The sequence below is a fragment of the Diadema setosum genome, chromosome 4, assembly GCF_964275005.1.
Source record: "Diadema setosum chromosome 4, eeDiaSeto1, whole genome shotgun sequence".
Lineage (NCBI taxonomy): Eukaryota > Metazoa > Echinodermata > Echinoidea > Diadematoida > Diadematidae > Diadema > Diadema setosum.
The window spans coordinates 38,639,333-38,655,616 of record NC_092688.1 but is presented as its reverse complement, the minus strand read 5'-3'; the positions used below and the strand labels follow the sequence as shown (position 1 = coordinate 38,655,616).

The following is a 16,284-nucleotide window of genomic DNA, read 5'->3' as shown; positions in this document are numbered from 1 at the left end:
TTCACACATAGGCCCGTAAGATTCAAATAAAAAACATCCACTGAAACTGGTAAAAAAGAAAAAAAAAAGATGACTTATTATATGATATGTACAGAGTAATATGAACAGAATGATAAGTGATCGGACTGCATCACAAAACCAACAAAAAGTCTCCAGACACGAATTTTTAGTTGAGAACAGATTCTGAAAGAGCAGACTTTAAGCTTTAAAATGATGTATAACTCAATTCAAATGGACTCTCCTAACCTATCCAAAGATTGGAAAGAAAGCACATACTCTGGAAGTGTGAACTGAGAAAAAAGGCTCTGAAGTACAGAATCTATTCATGCACTTAATCTTTACCCAAGCTGTGCTTGCTGTGCAATGAATGGAACAAAAAACAGAATGTAAACCACTGGAGCAACAAAAATGAAAGGATTGAGCATGCTTTACTAACACATTCTGTGGATAATTAATGCCAACTTTCAAAGGAGTAGCATCATCCTTTCTAAAGTTATTGGAGTTGAAAGTGAATAGTATGGACAGGGTTTTTAAGAAATGAAAAGGGAACTCTATAAGACACACCTAATCACACTATTCTACTAAAAAAAATCGAGAAAAACTGCTAAAAACACAATTTCCTGTTAGTTTTATGATCCCAAACTTTAGTATAATGTAGAAGAAGACTTGCTCTTTCAGAAAATATGTAAAAACTCAAGATTGGCTGGATTGACCCATTTCACCTATTTTCAGTCCTCACACAAAATCAGTGGGTGCAACGTTTTGTTGGTTTTGTGATGCATAGTCACATATAATATGAATAGAAATGAGAAGATAATTAAAAGAAACTGGCATTAGGGTTGGAATGGTTTCTGGAGTTCTCAAAAATTGATTCTACTCTGTGGGTTTCAATTTATAAATCATGGTATCTCCACAGAATACATCAGAACCCTGTTTTAAATATCTTGGATGTATAACAAACCCTCTTTACAACAAGGTGATTTTACAGGACCCAACTCTTTATATTTCTCTGTTTTGTTTTTGTTGTTTGTTTGTTTGTTTGTTTGTTTGTTTGTGGGGGTTTTTTTGGTACTCTGGCATAGTGATAAACTTGATAATACAAGAAAATTGTCATCACAGTGTTTAAGTCCTCATTAAAATGAGGTTCTGCTGCACCCAAGTATTGGCACAATTCTCCCCATACAGGTGTGATTCACACAAACAAGTTACATTTCCTTTACTGTAAAGTCGATATTTTCACATGAATAATTTTTCGCGCTCCGCCTGGTAAGAAGAGTTTCACGTGTTTTTAATTACGCAGAATCAAGACATCAACTACTGGTACATATGGCAAGCAAAAATATTTGTAAGCTTTTATTTTCGCGCTGCTTTCTGGGTTGCATGAATTGCACAAAAATTTCAACGCCCCAAAAATCTCCACTTTTACAGTAATCGTCAGGATTGAAGGAGGCAGATTATCCTAAAGAAGAAGAAGGAGGAGGAGGAAGAGGAGGAGGAGGAGGAGGAGAAAGAGGAGGAAGAGGAGGAGGAGGAGGAGGAGAAAGAGGAGGAAGAGGAGGAGGAGGAGGAGGAGAAAGAGGAGGAAGAGGAGGAGGAGGAGGAGGAGGAAGAGGAGGAGGAGGGAGAAGGAGGAGGAGGAGGAGGAGGAAGAGGAGGAAGAGGAGGAGGAGGGAGAAGGAGGAGGAGGAGGAGGAGGAAGAGGAGGAAGAGGAGGAGGAGGAAGAGGAGGAGGGAGAAGGAGGAGGAGGAGCAGAGAGACGTATGTTGCACTCACAATTTTGAGGTCATTATTAGCATCCAGCTCCCTGATGTAGACACAGTTCTTTGAGTCATCATTGCCCTCCAGAGGGTACTCCTTCTGCACCAGCTTTTTGTCCTCCAAGGTCACCGTAGACTGCCAACACAGATCAGAGTGTATTTCAATTGTCTATACACTTCCTCTTAAGATATTAAATTCAGGGGATACACCACTCCATGCTTAAAATCCTGCACCTAGGTGAGAACTTTTTCCCCCTGGTAATATAAAGCAGTACATATCATACACATAGAGATACATATGAAGAGTTTGTTTGTAAAAACCGATAAGTACATTTTTGAAGATTCTGAAGTACGGTCTTTGTCATAAAGTACAAAATAATACCTTTTAAATGATATATTGGTCACTACATATAAAGGTATATTTTTGAAGTTATGGTCAAAAGAAGCAAAAATTCTCTTATTACTCTCTTTATTTTTCTTGACCTTTAATCGCAAATATCTCCATTTGACAAATATGGACTTATTGGTTTTTGCAAAGAAACTCTTCATATTAATTATTATACAATACATTGGTATATATGAAGGGTTTGTTTGCAAAAACCGATGTCCATTTTTGAAGATTTTGAAGTACGATTTCTGTCATAAAGTACAAAATAATACCTTTTAAATGATATATTGGTCACTACATATAAAGGTATATTTTTGAAGTTATGGTCAAAAGAAGCAAAGATTTTTTTATTATTCTCTTTATTTTTCTTGACCTTTAATAGCAAATATCTCCATTTGACAAATATGGACTTATCGGTTTTTGCAAACAAACTCTTCATATTGGCATGAGAAATGGAGAGTTTCATTGCAAAATGGGCTAAGCGCCATTTTCAAACATTTTAAAATATGTCCATCGTCAGAGAGAGCAGAGTAAAACCTAATTTCCGGTGATACCTCACTTGTAACATAACAAGGAAAAATCTAAAAGTTATGATTAAAAATATTCAATATTTTCTTATCATTTTGTATGTTTTTTAGCAGCTTTAATCACAAATGTCTCAGCTTGACAAAAATGAAGTTGGCTCGTTTTGCGATAAAACTCTTGAACTATTTTTCTGCCATTCCAGATGCAGCTTCTTCTATCTTCCGCATTTTCATCAAGCTTTTGTCTCTTCAAAGCCTTCAACAGGACATGCTGATGAGCTGTGTGATGGTTATTGACATGGCGACCTGTGGCGTGTGGTTATGGTGTGTGACTGAGTGTGTGGTTAAGTGCCGTGTCACACAATAGAAGCAAAGAACCTATTTGTTTGCATGCTCTGGCATTTAAATGTCATTATGGTAAAAATGGGGAAGAGAAGTTTAATATGAATGTATAAACAGTGGCCAGAGGGGGCATCAGGCTTCCAACAAACTAGTGAGAGGCACCCTTTGCATACAGTTTGCACTGCAATATCATGGGGAGCAATATTGGCCTTAACTCGTGCACTATACAACTGTATATCCCTGGTATCCCAATCTTTGCCATGCAATATAACAAAAATATTGTCCTTCAACAGTGTACTTGAATACTTTGCCAAGTTGACTGTTGAAACTTACCCTGACTTTTCTTCCATCAACGGTCGTCGTCTGGAATTCCTTGTTGAGGTCAAATTCCAAGGTCGTCGTCTTGAAGGTGGAGACCGAGGTCAGTTTGACGTGGTCATTTTCATTTGAAATGGTCAGCTCGGGGTACACTGAGTTGCCCACTTTGCGGAGGACATACCCAACACCTAAAGATATAAGAGAAAACAAAAATAAACTAGAAATGTCGCTATGGCGACTGATGCCTCCGCCATAATGCATGATTATCCCAATAGTTGTATAGTACAATGTCTTCACAATGTGTGATGACAGTTTCACATAACTGGCAAAATACTGATATGACAGGTTTGTCAGAAATGTCTTGAATGTTCCCTTTCCTCAAACTGGGTTTGCTATAATTGTCTAAGAGTGCAGGTACACATATTTGGGGAATTGAGGATTTTCACTTGACTTCTGACCGACCCTGCTATACATGTATGTTTATGCATTGAGTAATTTTCAAGGTACGAAGAAAGAGTCAATTTATTAATTACAGTACAAAATAGATTTTTTTTTTTCATTTAAACCTGATCTTTGACCCTTAACCTTTGACCTTTGACCTTCTGGCTGGAAATTTCCCAGAGAATCTCCATTAAGTAATGTATATTAAGTTTTAAAACTAATAATGCAAGCATTGCATATACAACGGTAGTATATGAGGGAAACAGTAAAATTTTGAGGAGTTGACCTTGACCTTTGACCCCTGACTATTGACCCATGACCCCTAAATTCCCTAGATAATCCCTGCCAGTCAATACATGCATATGTACCAAGTTCCTATACATTGAACCATTTGCGAGAAAAGTGAAATTGTAACATTTTCACCTAACCTTTGACCTTTTGACCTTTGACCTTATGACATGATACTCTCTCCGGAGAATCTTTACGCAGTAGTACATGTCTGCACTAAGTTTCAATAAAATACCTTCTGGCATTGCATAGATATGGGGGAAATAGCAACATATTTAGCATTTGACCTTGACCTTTTGACCTTTGACCTCTCCCCAATGTCACTAAAATCTCCTAAACTAATTTCCCCATCATACATCATACTTGGACCAAGTTTGTTGAAAGCTGCTTCATCCAGTTTTGAGTTATCACATAAACAGATAAATTCTAAAATTTGACCTTGATCTTTGACCTTTGAACTCTGTCCGATTTCACTAAAAAATTAATCATGTAATTGTCCCATCATACATCATCCTCGGACAAAGTTTGGTGAAATTTACTCGATCAAGTCTTGAGTTATCGCGTAAACGGATACAATTTCATGATTTGACCTTGACCTTTGGCCGAATCCACCCAAAATCTAATCAAATAATTGCCCCATCATACTTTATACTTGGACCAAGTTTGGTAAAATACCAGTCAATATTTCTCAAGTTATCGCGTGAACGAATGCGGACGGACGTACGTACGGACGGACAGACAACCCGAAAACATAATGCCTCCGGCACCATTTCGTGTCGCAGGCATAAAGAGGCATTGTACGTGATTCATTTCACATACTGAGTCATTATACCATTCACTAAGTTCTTGCTTCATAGATAATACTATATACATAATATATCATTGTATAGCATTCATCTATCACATGTGTACAATTCAGCATACAGAATACACATCTCTTGTGCATTAACATGTACTCACACACACATACATAGGCACATGATTTGGTACCAGAACACCACATAGCATATGAAAGTTTGTTTAAAAAAAAAAATAATGGGTAAGTTCAATTAGCTCAATTCATTTAAATCCAGCTTTTCTGTTAAACCATGTTGGCATATAATGGGTATAATTTAGAGATCAGAGAACTCTCATATTGACTTACAGGTAGCTGTCTTCCCAATAACGAGATAGATATCTCATCTTTCAATCTTCGAGCTGATGTCATACAGGGTGTATTTCTCAGTTTTAGGCCAAATCCCATGATTTTCAGATTTTTGATATCTGCATTTAAGAGCACATTTATGGTAATGATCACCCATCTGCACAACCAGTACTACTGTATAATGCCTAATGAGCCTGTTACTAAATGGAGCTAATGTGTAATGCGAGGAAAAGACACCACATGTTTTTTCACTGCCTTGGGCCCCTGCACAGCTGGAATAATGTGAATAGTAATATGACTGTCTCATTAGCTGTAGGGGAGTTGAAGGACATTTATGTTCCACAGTACAGTATGGGATGATACACTATTTATTGACTGAACATATTATGAACCTTGCCAATGTCTATATAATAAACCCACAAATCTCTCTTTCAAAATTAAATTCTTAAGTCAACCCTATCTTTTATATTAGTCTACAGTCTCTTGATCTTGCTCATATAATAATGATTTTTTTTTTTTTTTTTTTTTTTAAGAGAATCCTGGTTTTGTGTTGGTAAAGGCCAAAATCTACAATCTGACACGGTACAGCATGGTATAATCGCTGCATGGACACTGGACTTTGTAAAACACCATCAGGTGTTTATGCAAATCAGGAGTTTATCTCTCAAAACCTTTTTTGTAGAGCTCTACAATAAGCCTTCATTTTCTCATTCATAGTGTATTCCCTTATCTGTCAGTTTTACACAGTAGATGACTGATGAGTGAAAAAGAGAGATTGTTCATGTAATCTCAGTGACCTTTATCATACAGATTACTCAAGTGCATTAAGCAGAGTTGGGATTTGTGTCTACAATGTACGCAAATCTGTGTTGGCGAGTCAGAGACCAAAAATAGGTTCAGGACACAACACACTTGTAACCCTTTCTATACTCCCTGCACATTCAAGAAAGTCCAGAGTTTATCTCCCTAAATATTGCCTTGATGTCTATAACAAGCCTCACTTCATATCATATATTTAATCATCCTATCTATAAAGTGGACCATAATCTTATTTTAGATTACCACTTAAAAACAAATGTTTCGATTAGTCCAATCTCTGCGAGATAAAATCAGGCAAAGTACTTGATGATATGCAGCTATGATGCTTGTTTCTGTATGAACTTCTCTATGAAATTAGTCTAGAAATCAAAGTCCCTTTTTACATTTTGATAGTGAAGACAACATACAGAACAGCAAATATCACTGTACACCAGGGGTTTGAAAAAAGGGGCTTTATTTACTTAAACTTTTGCTGTGTCTATAAATAATCCTTCTTTCCATATTAACTTCAGTCTTAAATGGATAAATTCTTATCTTTTTAAGATGTAGATTACTATTGCCAAAACTAAAGAGAATTAGTGACACCATGAGAGAGAGAGAGAGAAATAAAATGAATCAAATCAGAATGCACAATACTAGGAAGATAGGCCTATGCTGGCATAGCATATGATATCCTTACCTCACCTCCACTTTAGAAAGTGCTCAGGTAGAAGACCCTGGATATTAAAAGCCCTGCATACTTTTAGGAACAGTGATTTAAAAAATGTTCAAGATATCACTTTGATGCATATGTGTAGGTCAGTTGTATCACAAAACATCCTACCATATTACATTTTTGCAATAAAGCCTGAAATATAAGGGGATATCACTATTTTTTCTCATTAAACCATAACTCTAGACGGTTTAGTCTGGAAACACTTATATCATAACTACTGTTCAAATTTTGTATTATATTTAATAATACTTAACATCGATTATACTGGTTCAAATTTTTACATTTGGTTAGTTGTTTCTATCCCTAACTCACATTTTAGAACTATTTTGAAGCACTAATGCTGGGTTTTTATTTCATCTGCAAATGGTAAATTATGCTTTTAATTGTAGTCTTTGTAACAAGTAATATATCTGTATAGAAATGGGCAAATTTCTTTATCATTCTTATCATTATTACTTCTGCCATTTGTGGCATTAAATACTAAACAACTACCACTACTACTTTATTTTGTAACTGCTGTCTAAATAATATTTCCTTCAAAATCTGTCATTGCTCGGACATTTCCACATTAAGTGCTTTCTGTGATGCCACCCTGTGGATGTAAAATCTGAGGACAAATCATTTCTGTATTCATGTTTGCTTAAATTTGAACTTATCAATTTGGCCAGTCAGTGTTATACATCTTCTATTGCATGGATGTTTAGAAAAATACAGTAAGGGTTAAAAAAAAAGTGATAAAATTGATAATAAAAGAATTGTACTGTGTCTTCAAGCATGAGAAATATTCCTTACTCATCATGACCAGGAAACGTGACAGGAAGGGCAAGAGAGAGAGGGGGGGGGGGGGGGGACATATAAACAATGGTGCCTGCACTCATGCTGATCAGATGGAGTAGTACTAATGAAGAAAACATATGGTTAAAAGACAAGCCTTTGAAACTAATCATTCATGACTTAAATCCATCTACCTGCTGGTTGAGCAATATTACACACTTGAACAGAAAAGCCCTCCCAATTTAAGGACAACTTCACCTTCATTAACATAAGGATTGAGGGAATATAGCAATATTAGTAGAACACATCATTAAAAGTTTGAGGAAAATCGGACAATCCCTTCAAAAGTTACATGTGTATGAATTTTTGAAGTTTTTGTGCAGTCACCGCTGGATGAGAAGACTACTGCAGTGTATGATGTCACATGCGTACAACAATATAAGGAAAATATTTATAAAGAGAATTTCACAAAATTTCATCTTTTGAAATGAGTACACATTCCCTTGACTCGTTACTGACATATGTTATGGGTAATATTATTCCCACTGCCTTTAGAAAGAGGCAAGTCAAGTGCTCTTTTGTTATGCGAAAAAAGTGAAAATATGTTGAATTTTCTTTACATTTTCTTTATACTGTTGTACTCATATGACATCACAAGCCTTAGTAGTCTCCTCATCCAGCGGTTCCAACACAAAAATTTTAAAAATTCATAACTTTTGCATCGATTGTCCAATTTTCCTCAAACTTTCACTGATGTGTTCTACTAATATTGCTGCATTCTCTCAATCCTTATGTTTATGAAGGTGAACTTGTCCTTTAATGGGTAGTATTTAATAGAAATGTTCTGTGCATTGCTTCTTTTTCATGACCTTGGGAACCACAAATTTCATTGTTTTTGGTGTTTCTGTGTTGTTGATGTTTTTTGTTGTTGTTTTTTCAAAGGGAGAGTAATCTTGGAAGTGCATGTTTCCAAGCTTCATACTTCCTTATATCAAAAAATAAAGATGATGTTCTCTCATTGCATGCCTGACTGTCTCATCCTATTCACTGGGAATGCAATGCTGACTCAAAGAGTACAATTTTTGTAGTCTTTGAAGCTTGAATCCTTTCCAAATTTACTCAAAATTATCTTTACTACACTTATGATGCAAAAGACCCATTATTAAAGTCAAACACTGTCTTGGAACCAGTTGATTTTCAATCTTCAATTTGCATGAATGAATTAAAAAATGAGTTAATATACTGATGGTTATAAAAAAAAAAAACAGCAAGATTACTCAAAAGTATCCATCCATCATAGTACAATGTACTATGATAACACAGGTCAACTAACATTTGGGCAAGTTATACAATGAAATGGGACATTTCAAAAATACTGCAACAAAACAACAAATGAACATTGCACTGATTAATCTGGCAAAGGGTAACTACAGATTTTGAGAATTATCATAGTTGTTGAAGAAAAAAAAATGGCACAGTCAACAATCATAAAATAACATAATAACAAGACATAATCAATTCAAAATAAACATTGGTGCAATTTGTGCAAATTTTTCATGACCTATATTGCAGACCTATCCATGCACAAGTTCAAGTTTGGTATGTTCAACTCAGTAAAATGAATGCTTTACAGTAGGTCGTGAAGGCTGGGAAATTCATTGTTCAAGCCAGGATGGTAGGACAGCCTTTGTTGAATAGGAAAATACTCTCAGGGAAGTTATCTGGAGTATCAAATGACAATACGCTCAGTAAAGATTACATTACATTTTTTTTTTCAGTGGGGGGAATATACACATGCCATGGCAATGGGCCAAACTTTCTCATTATCCACACAGAATCTGGGTTGGGATTCTAGCATGGTTTTACGAGTACAGGGCCCCGTTGCTAGAAACTTTGCGTTTAAACGCAACTTGCAACTGATTGTCACTGGCCAATCAAAATCATTGTTGCATGCATGTCTTCTTAATAGGGCAGACCCTGAGCCAATCAGAATGGTCAGTGACAATCAGTTGCAAGTTGCGTTTAAACGCAAAGTTTCTAGCAACGGGGCCCAGGACACTCGATCAGTTACACCATCCAGAAACAAAACACCATCACACTTGAACCCCTTGAGGACCGGACTGATTTTGCTACAACACGCATTTCCCATCTTAGACATTTGCCCGAGTATACTCGGGACTCGTCCTCAACGGGTTGACACAGATCTGCTGATTAGTGCATACGTTACACAATTACAATGAATGCATTCATGTCATGTGCTATACATACAACAGCCATTTGTCTACATCATTTTACTTTCAGATTGTCTGATAAACATTCATTCATCATATATGATTATATAAAATAGCATACATACTTATGATACAGGCCGGCAGTGCATGACAAAAGTTATAGTGCATGCAAAATATAACGATTGCAAACGATAGCCCACTATCGATGTCACTATCGGTTTCTGCTCCCTCACTTTAATCATCGAGTATTTGAATCCCGCATCTTATCGACGCGATTGCGCCACAACCGCGATATGCTTTGCTTGATATTATCGTTATTCTCGATTCTCGCTGGCTATGCCAGCAACTGATCTGTGTGGGACTAGACTTTCAGCGGTAGATTTAAACATGGAAGCTGAAAACAACAGCAGGTTCGCTACTTTTCCAGAGACTGATCTATAGATAAGGACACAAAGAAAACATAGGATGTCATCAAATACGCCGTACGAATTTTAGACTCCTACTGTTCTGAAAAAGGAATCAATCCGACGGATATTAAGCAAGTCAACCCAAGATTTGGGCTGCTTTCACCGTACATTCTACTTTTTTTTTTTATATGTTTTATTTCGAAATCACAATATTTACAACTAATCATCAATCAGCAAAAACGAGAAAAAGAAAAAAGGAAGAAAAAAAGTGACAAGAGCAATTCAGAGATAATATAAAAAGAGAACCACCATGATTCATCAATAAGTAGTAAGGCAAAGCTTCCTCAAAGACCCCCGTCTCATAGCACACCCAGGGAGAGTGGCTCTCCCAGTGGGGTCCCCAGGTCTGAAAGAGGACCATACCCTCTTACTCAACGACAAAAGTCACACCTTATCCTACACAATCAAAATTTACTCATCTAATCATCCCTCAAAACTACACATTCTCAACTCATCTCGAGACATCTTTAGCATTGTAATTCAAACCATTATTGTACATAAAGCCTAAATCAGACCTGGAGATCCCTGACAGGAAAAGATTACATTATAGGCTGTTAAAAAAAAAGAAAAAGAAAATTAGAGCCAAAAAAATTCCAAGACCATTGAGCAAATAGTTCACCGTACATTCTACGTGGAAGTGCCCCGTAGATGGGCAGCGTATGTACGGTATACGCTAAGCGCTCTTTGATCACGCTACGCAATGAACTTCTAACACACTCTCGGCATCCACATTTTCAGCAACGGTGACTACAATGCCTGGCACGAGCCTTGTTTTTATATCCAGTAGATTCCTAATCCTACAATACATCATCTAGTCCTGGTCCTGGACCCAGTGCAGTAAGTAGGGCGTCACTCTAAGGTGTTACATCCATACGAATAATAGACCTATTCGGTCTAACGTTAGTGTTAACTAGCTCTGTCACTCGTAGATCTAAAGTTGGTCCTACTTGCACTGTGTAGATCTAGATATAGACCTTAGACTCGATAGCTGAATTTGGATTTTCAGGATATTGTCTACATAGGTCACAGGTTCAAAGAAACTGGTATTGTCTAACCGCTAGACACGTCATGCAAGTGTAGAATCTAAAGTGATCTAGGCTTTCGTATGGTTCGCCTGGGTATGTATGCTATTTTATATAACACATAGTGCATGACATCTTATTACACTATAACAAGTACCGAGCACCTCCAAATTCTGAATTTGCCCTCAGGCAGTTATATTCAATTCGGCCTGCGGCCTTATTGAATATAACTGACCTTCGGGGCAAATTCAGAATTTGTCGGTGCTTATATTGTTATAGTGCATTCAGCCTCATACACTATATATATGATATTCATCTCTCTCTATCTCTATCATATGATTATAACCATCTCCATCTCCAGCCCTATATATATCTTTATATTTATATGCACATATAAACATATCAGGAGAATGAGAGAAAGACATATAGAAAAGAAAAAAGATATTAGCATAGTAGTAGTAGATATAAATCTATGGAAGATGTAGGTATATATTTATAAAGAAAACACAGTGAAGTGAATCATGATTGCTTATGCTGAGAATATAAAAGCCTAAAAGATATGGATTCATGGATGCAAATCATAGATTGGCAGGTAGTTTAACCATAAAGACAAAATACATATAAATTGGTTATAGGAGAGGCTCCAGTTATAGCAGCTAAATGGGTCTGTTCTTTCCTTGTTCTTCTCTTTATATATCTTTCTTGCTTTCAAAGAAAGAGATGGCAACTATAGTGAAAAGGGCAAGTTTCATATAGTGTATGCACAAAATGAGAACAATCAACACGCATCATTATTTTCATCTAGAGCATTTCCTAGCAATATATATTTTCTCACATTACAAAAATAACTGCAACTGTACTGTATGTATCTAATGTCAAAATTGCTCTGCTCTGCTCATTGTATTTACATTTACTCTAGTATCACTACGAAAAATACTCGCACATATAAACCGGATATATACACACACCTTCAAAAGAAATAGACAGATAAATACATGATGCACACGCACGCTACACAGTATATAGCACACCATCATACTACGAGTGTCGTACATGCACGAGCACCGCGAGTTACACGGGCACGGGCAAGGTTCCCGAGATGCGAGACATGGTTGGCCCTACACAGATGATACGGTATTCACCGAACCACCCACATTTTCGTCTCCACAAGGAGCCATTTTCTCACCTAGTGCCTTCATAAATTCGTCGAAATTGTCGCTCTTCTCGAGCTTGAACTTTCCCACGAAGTCAGCAGCTGCCATAGTGATTGGTCGAAAGTGAAGCTAGCAGACGATACCACGATCTCGAGGAAGCCAGATAAGTTTATTGTCACAAAATGCTCGCTCTAGTGACTTTCAATGCAAGCAATTGTCTTTCACGACCACCGTACGGTACGACGTGCGACGCACTCTTCACGTTGAACGTATCGCAAGTAGCATGCATGCAGCACTCCCAGCGCTTCCGCGGCACAATAAAGACGCATCATTCGAGTCAAGATACTGTACTGCAGTACGTAGGCTGCTGTTGGTAAATTGAAGTGATGTTCGCGTACAATGTGAATGAACCTCGAAGTTATGCCGTATTCTGACTAGAGATGGCGCTTCGGGAGATCCAAGTTCAAGCACACTTCAAAAATGATTTACAATATTTTTGTTGGTATACAATTGAAGATTCTTTCCTTTCTAAACACCCACTATTACAGAAGTATTAGCTTTAAACATGGATAGATCGGCAACTGCAGTTTGTTTCTCTGTTCCTAGAATTTCAACACTAGACTGGAAGCTGACAGAATTCCAGTATAAGCTCCTGCAAAATGTTATTTTTTGTAATGATAAACTTTACCAGTTTGGAAAAATACATTCAAATCTGTGCTCCTTTTGTAGGGAAGAGGTCGAAACATAATTATTATCATATATTAAAATTTTATGACTGTCCTCTAGTATATCGAATATGGAACGAGGTAGGAAATAAACTAAAATTTCCTCAGTTGGATGTTTTACTTGGATTCAGGGAAAATATCAAACTTAATGCTTTGTTGAATCATGTATTAATTTTGATTAAGCATATGATTTATACTAATCGTAAAATTGGAGGAGCTCCAACTTGTGAAGAAATAATAGGGCAATTGCCACCCTCAAAACAGTTTGAATACGAAAAAGCAACATTAAAGGATAAATTGACATTACACTATGCGAAATGGGAAAACTATACTTCACGCATCTTGTTAAGATCTTTTGTATTTACCTCAGCGAATCTATCTAGAATGATTCGAATCTCCTGTGTTTTCAGCTTTGCCCGCTCCACTTGTTTATTTTCTCTGATCTTCATCTCATTGAAACGTAATCAAATATTATTTGGTTATGAATCTCCACTTGCATAAGACCCTGCGAGATATTAGTCATTATGATGTTCATTGGTGAATAGGATACATTTTAAAGATATTGAAAGTCCATCACCTCTCACGTTTTTTTTTTTTTTGTATTTGTTTTAGATAAAATCTTTATTCAGACTGGTGACTCCTTTCCTCGAGTAGGAAGGCTGAGTGTCTTAGAATTAATCTTAGAGATGTTTATTGTACATTCATGAATCATGTCAAATGTGTTATTTAAGTATGTTTTATCTATACTACTTTGCACACAACCTTTTGTTTTCAGTTAAACATTATATTATAGTTATATTTTGTGTCAATAAAATGTAACAATTTCATTTGATTTGTCTGAATAAAGGCTATAAAAAGCGTAAAAAAAAAAACAACCCACACACACTATAACAGAGACCAACGGCGTAAATCCGTACTGAGGAGTGGGGGGGGGGGGGATGGTCACCATCACCACGATTACAAGCCCATAAACGGACCAGGGGGGGGGAGGAGAAGCTTGGTGCCCCCCCCCCCCCCCACACACACACACACTTTACAGGGACCGGATGTCCCACTTTTGCATGAAATATAAAGTGGGAGGAAATTAAGGGGGACCGCACCGGGCGCAACTGCTGTCAATCACTGGCAGCAACATCAGGAGAATGGCACAGCGATTAAATGCGAGCGAGCGGAGCGAGCGAGCTTGAAAATTCTGACATTTTAGAGTCTAAAAACTGCCGTTTGTAGCTATACTTTTTCGCTTTGAAAATTAAGGGGAGCCGCACCTGGCGCAACTGCTGGCAATCACTGGCAGCAACATCAGGAGAATGGCATAGCGGTTAAATGCGAGCGAGCGGAGCGAGCGAGCTTGAAAATTTTGACATTTTACAGTCCAAAGATATCACTGCCGTTTGTGGCTGTATTATTTCACTTTGGAAATAAAGGGGAGCGCACCGGGCGAAAACTGCTGGCAATTACTGGCAGCAACATCAGGAGAATGGCATAATGATTAAATGCGAGCGAGCGAAGCGAGCGAGCTTCAAAATTTTCACATTTTACAGTCCCAAAACTACCGTTCGTAGCTATATTTTTCACTTTGGAAATTAAGGGGGGCGCACCGGGCGCAACTGCTGTCAATCACTGGCAGCAACATCAGGAGAATGGCATAATGATTGAATGCGAGCGAGCTTCAAAATTTTCACATTTTACAGTCCCAAAACTGCCGTTCGTAGCTATATTTTTCGCTTTGGAAATTGAGGGGGGCGCACCGGCCGAAAACTGCTGTCAGTCACTGGCAGCAACATCAGGAGAATGGCATTATGGTTGAATGCGAGCGAACGGAGCGAGCGAGCTTTAAAATTTTGATATTTTACACTCCAAAAACTGCCGTTTGTAGCTATATTTTTCGCTTTTGTTTGTCCCACTTTTATGTGAGAACCATCCCCCCCCCCCCCCGATCGACGCCTCTGCATAATATTATGAGGGTGCTTTTGTTAAGTGAAAGATCTGCTGCACACTCTTTGATGAATTAGGGATATACGTCAATGTCAAAAGTGTACAAAGTTTATCGAAAGGGATCCTGTATAGCGGAGCTTTTGCATGCTTAACGAATAAATGCCAGCGAGCGAAGCGAGTGAGCTTGAAAATTTTGATATTTTACAGTCCCTCAAACTGTCCTTTGTGGCTGTATTTTTTCGCTTGGGAAATAAAGGGGGCGCACCGGGCGAAAACTGCTGGCAATTACTGGCAGCAACATCAGGAGAATGGCATAATGATTAAATGCGACCGAGCGAAGCGAGCGAGCTTCAAAATTTTCACATTTTACAGTCCAAAAACTACCGTTCGTAGTTATATATTTCGCTTTGGAAATTAAGGGGGACCGCACCGGGCGCAACTGCTGTCAATCACTGGCAGCAACATCAGGAGAATGGCATAGCGATTAAATGCGAGCGAGCGGAGCGAGCGAGCTTGAAAATTCTGACATTTTAGAGTCTAAAAACTGCCGTTTGTAGCTATACTTTTTCGCTTTGAAAATTAAGGGGAGCCGCACCTGGCGCAACTGCTGGCAATCACTGGCAGCAACATCAGGAGAATGGCATAGCGGTTAAATGCGAGCGAGCGGAGCGAGCGAGCTTGAAAATTTTGACATTTTACAGTCCAAAGACTGCCGTTTGTGGCTGTATTATTTCACTTTGGAAATAAAGGGGAGCGCACCGGGCGAAAACTGCTGGCAATTACTGGCAGCAACATCAGGAGAATGGCATAATGATTAAATGCGAGCGAGCGAAGCGAGCGAGCTTCAAAATTTCCACATTTTACAGTCCCAAAACTACCGTTCGTAGCTATATTTTTCGCTTTGGAAATTAAGGGGGGCGCACCGGGTGCAACTGCTGTCAATCACTGGCAGCAACATCAGGAGAATGGCATAATGATTGAATGCGAGCGAGCTTCAAAATTTTCACATTTTACAGTCCCAAAACTGCCGTTCGTAGCTATATTTTTCGCTTTGGAAATTGAGGGGGGCGCACCGGCCGAAAACTGCTGTCAGTCAATGGCAGCAACAACATCAGGAGAATGACATTACGGTTGAATGCGAGCGAACGGAGCGAGCGAGCTTTAAAATTTTGATATTTTACACTCCAAAAACTGCCGTTTGTAGCTATATTTTTCGCTTTTGTTTGTCCCACTTTTATG

General features: G+C 38.0%; 1 protein-coding gene across 1 annotated transcript; it reads right to left on the bottom strand.

Moving 5' to 3' along the window:
- Positions 1 to 338: 338 nt before the first annotated feature.
- On the bottom strand, positions 339 to 12,575 carry LOC140227851 (fatty acid-binding protein, liver-like). Its single transcript, XM_072308244.1, has 4 exons — positions 12,418 to 12,575; positions 3,346 to 3,518; positions 1,775 to 1,894; positions 339 to 356 (listed from the first exon to the last, which is right to left on the bottom strand). Exons 1-4 carry the CDS (start codon positions 12,491 to 12,493, stop codon positions 339 to 341), a joined length of 387 nt encoding a protein of 128 aa, XP_072164345.1. The 5' UTR covers positions 12,494 to 12,575.
- Between the last annotated feature and the right edge of the window lie 3,709 nt (positions 12,576 to 16,284).

Excerpts from the sequence above, each read along its gene's own strand:
- LOC140227851 (XM_072308244.1), bottom strand. The coding sequence starts at position 12,493 with ATGGCAGCTGCTGACTTCGTGGGAAAGTTCAAGCTCGAGAAGAGCGAC. Across the intron at positions 3,519-12,417 it reads CGAATTTATGAAGGCACTAG|GTGTTGGGTATGTCCTCCGC; the intron begins GTGAGAAAATGG and ends TTATATCTTTAG. Across the intron at positions 1,895-3,345 it reads TTGATGGAAGAAAAGTCAGG|TCTACGGTGACCTTGGAGGA; the intron begins GTAAGTTTCAAC and ends CTGTGTTGGCAG.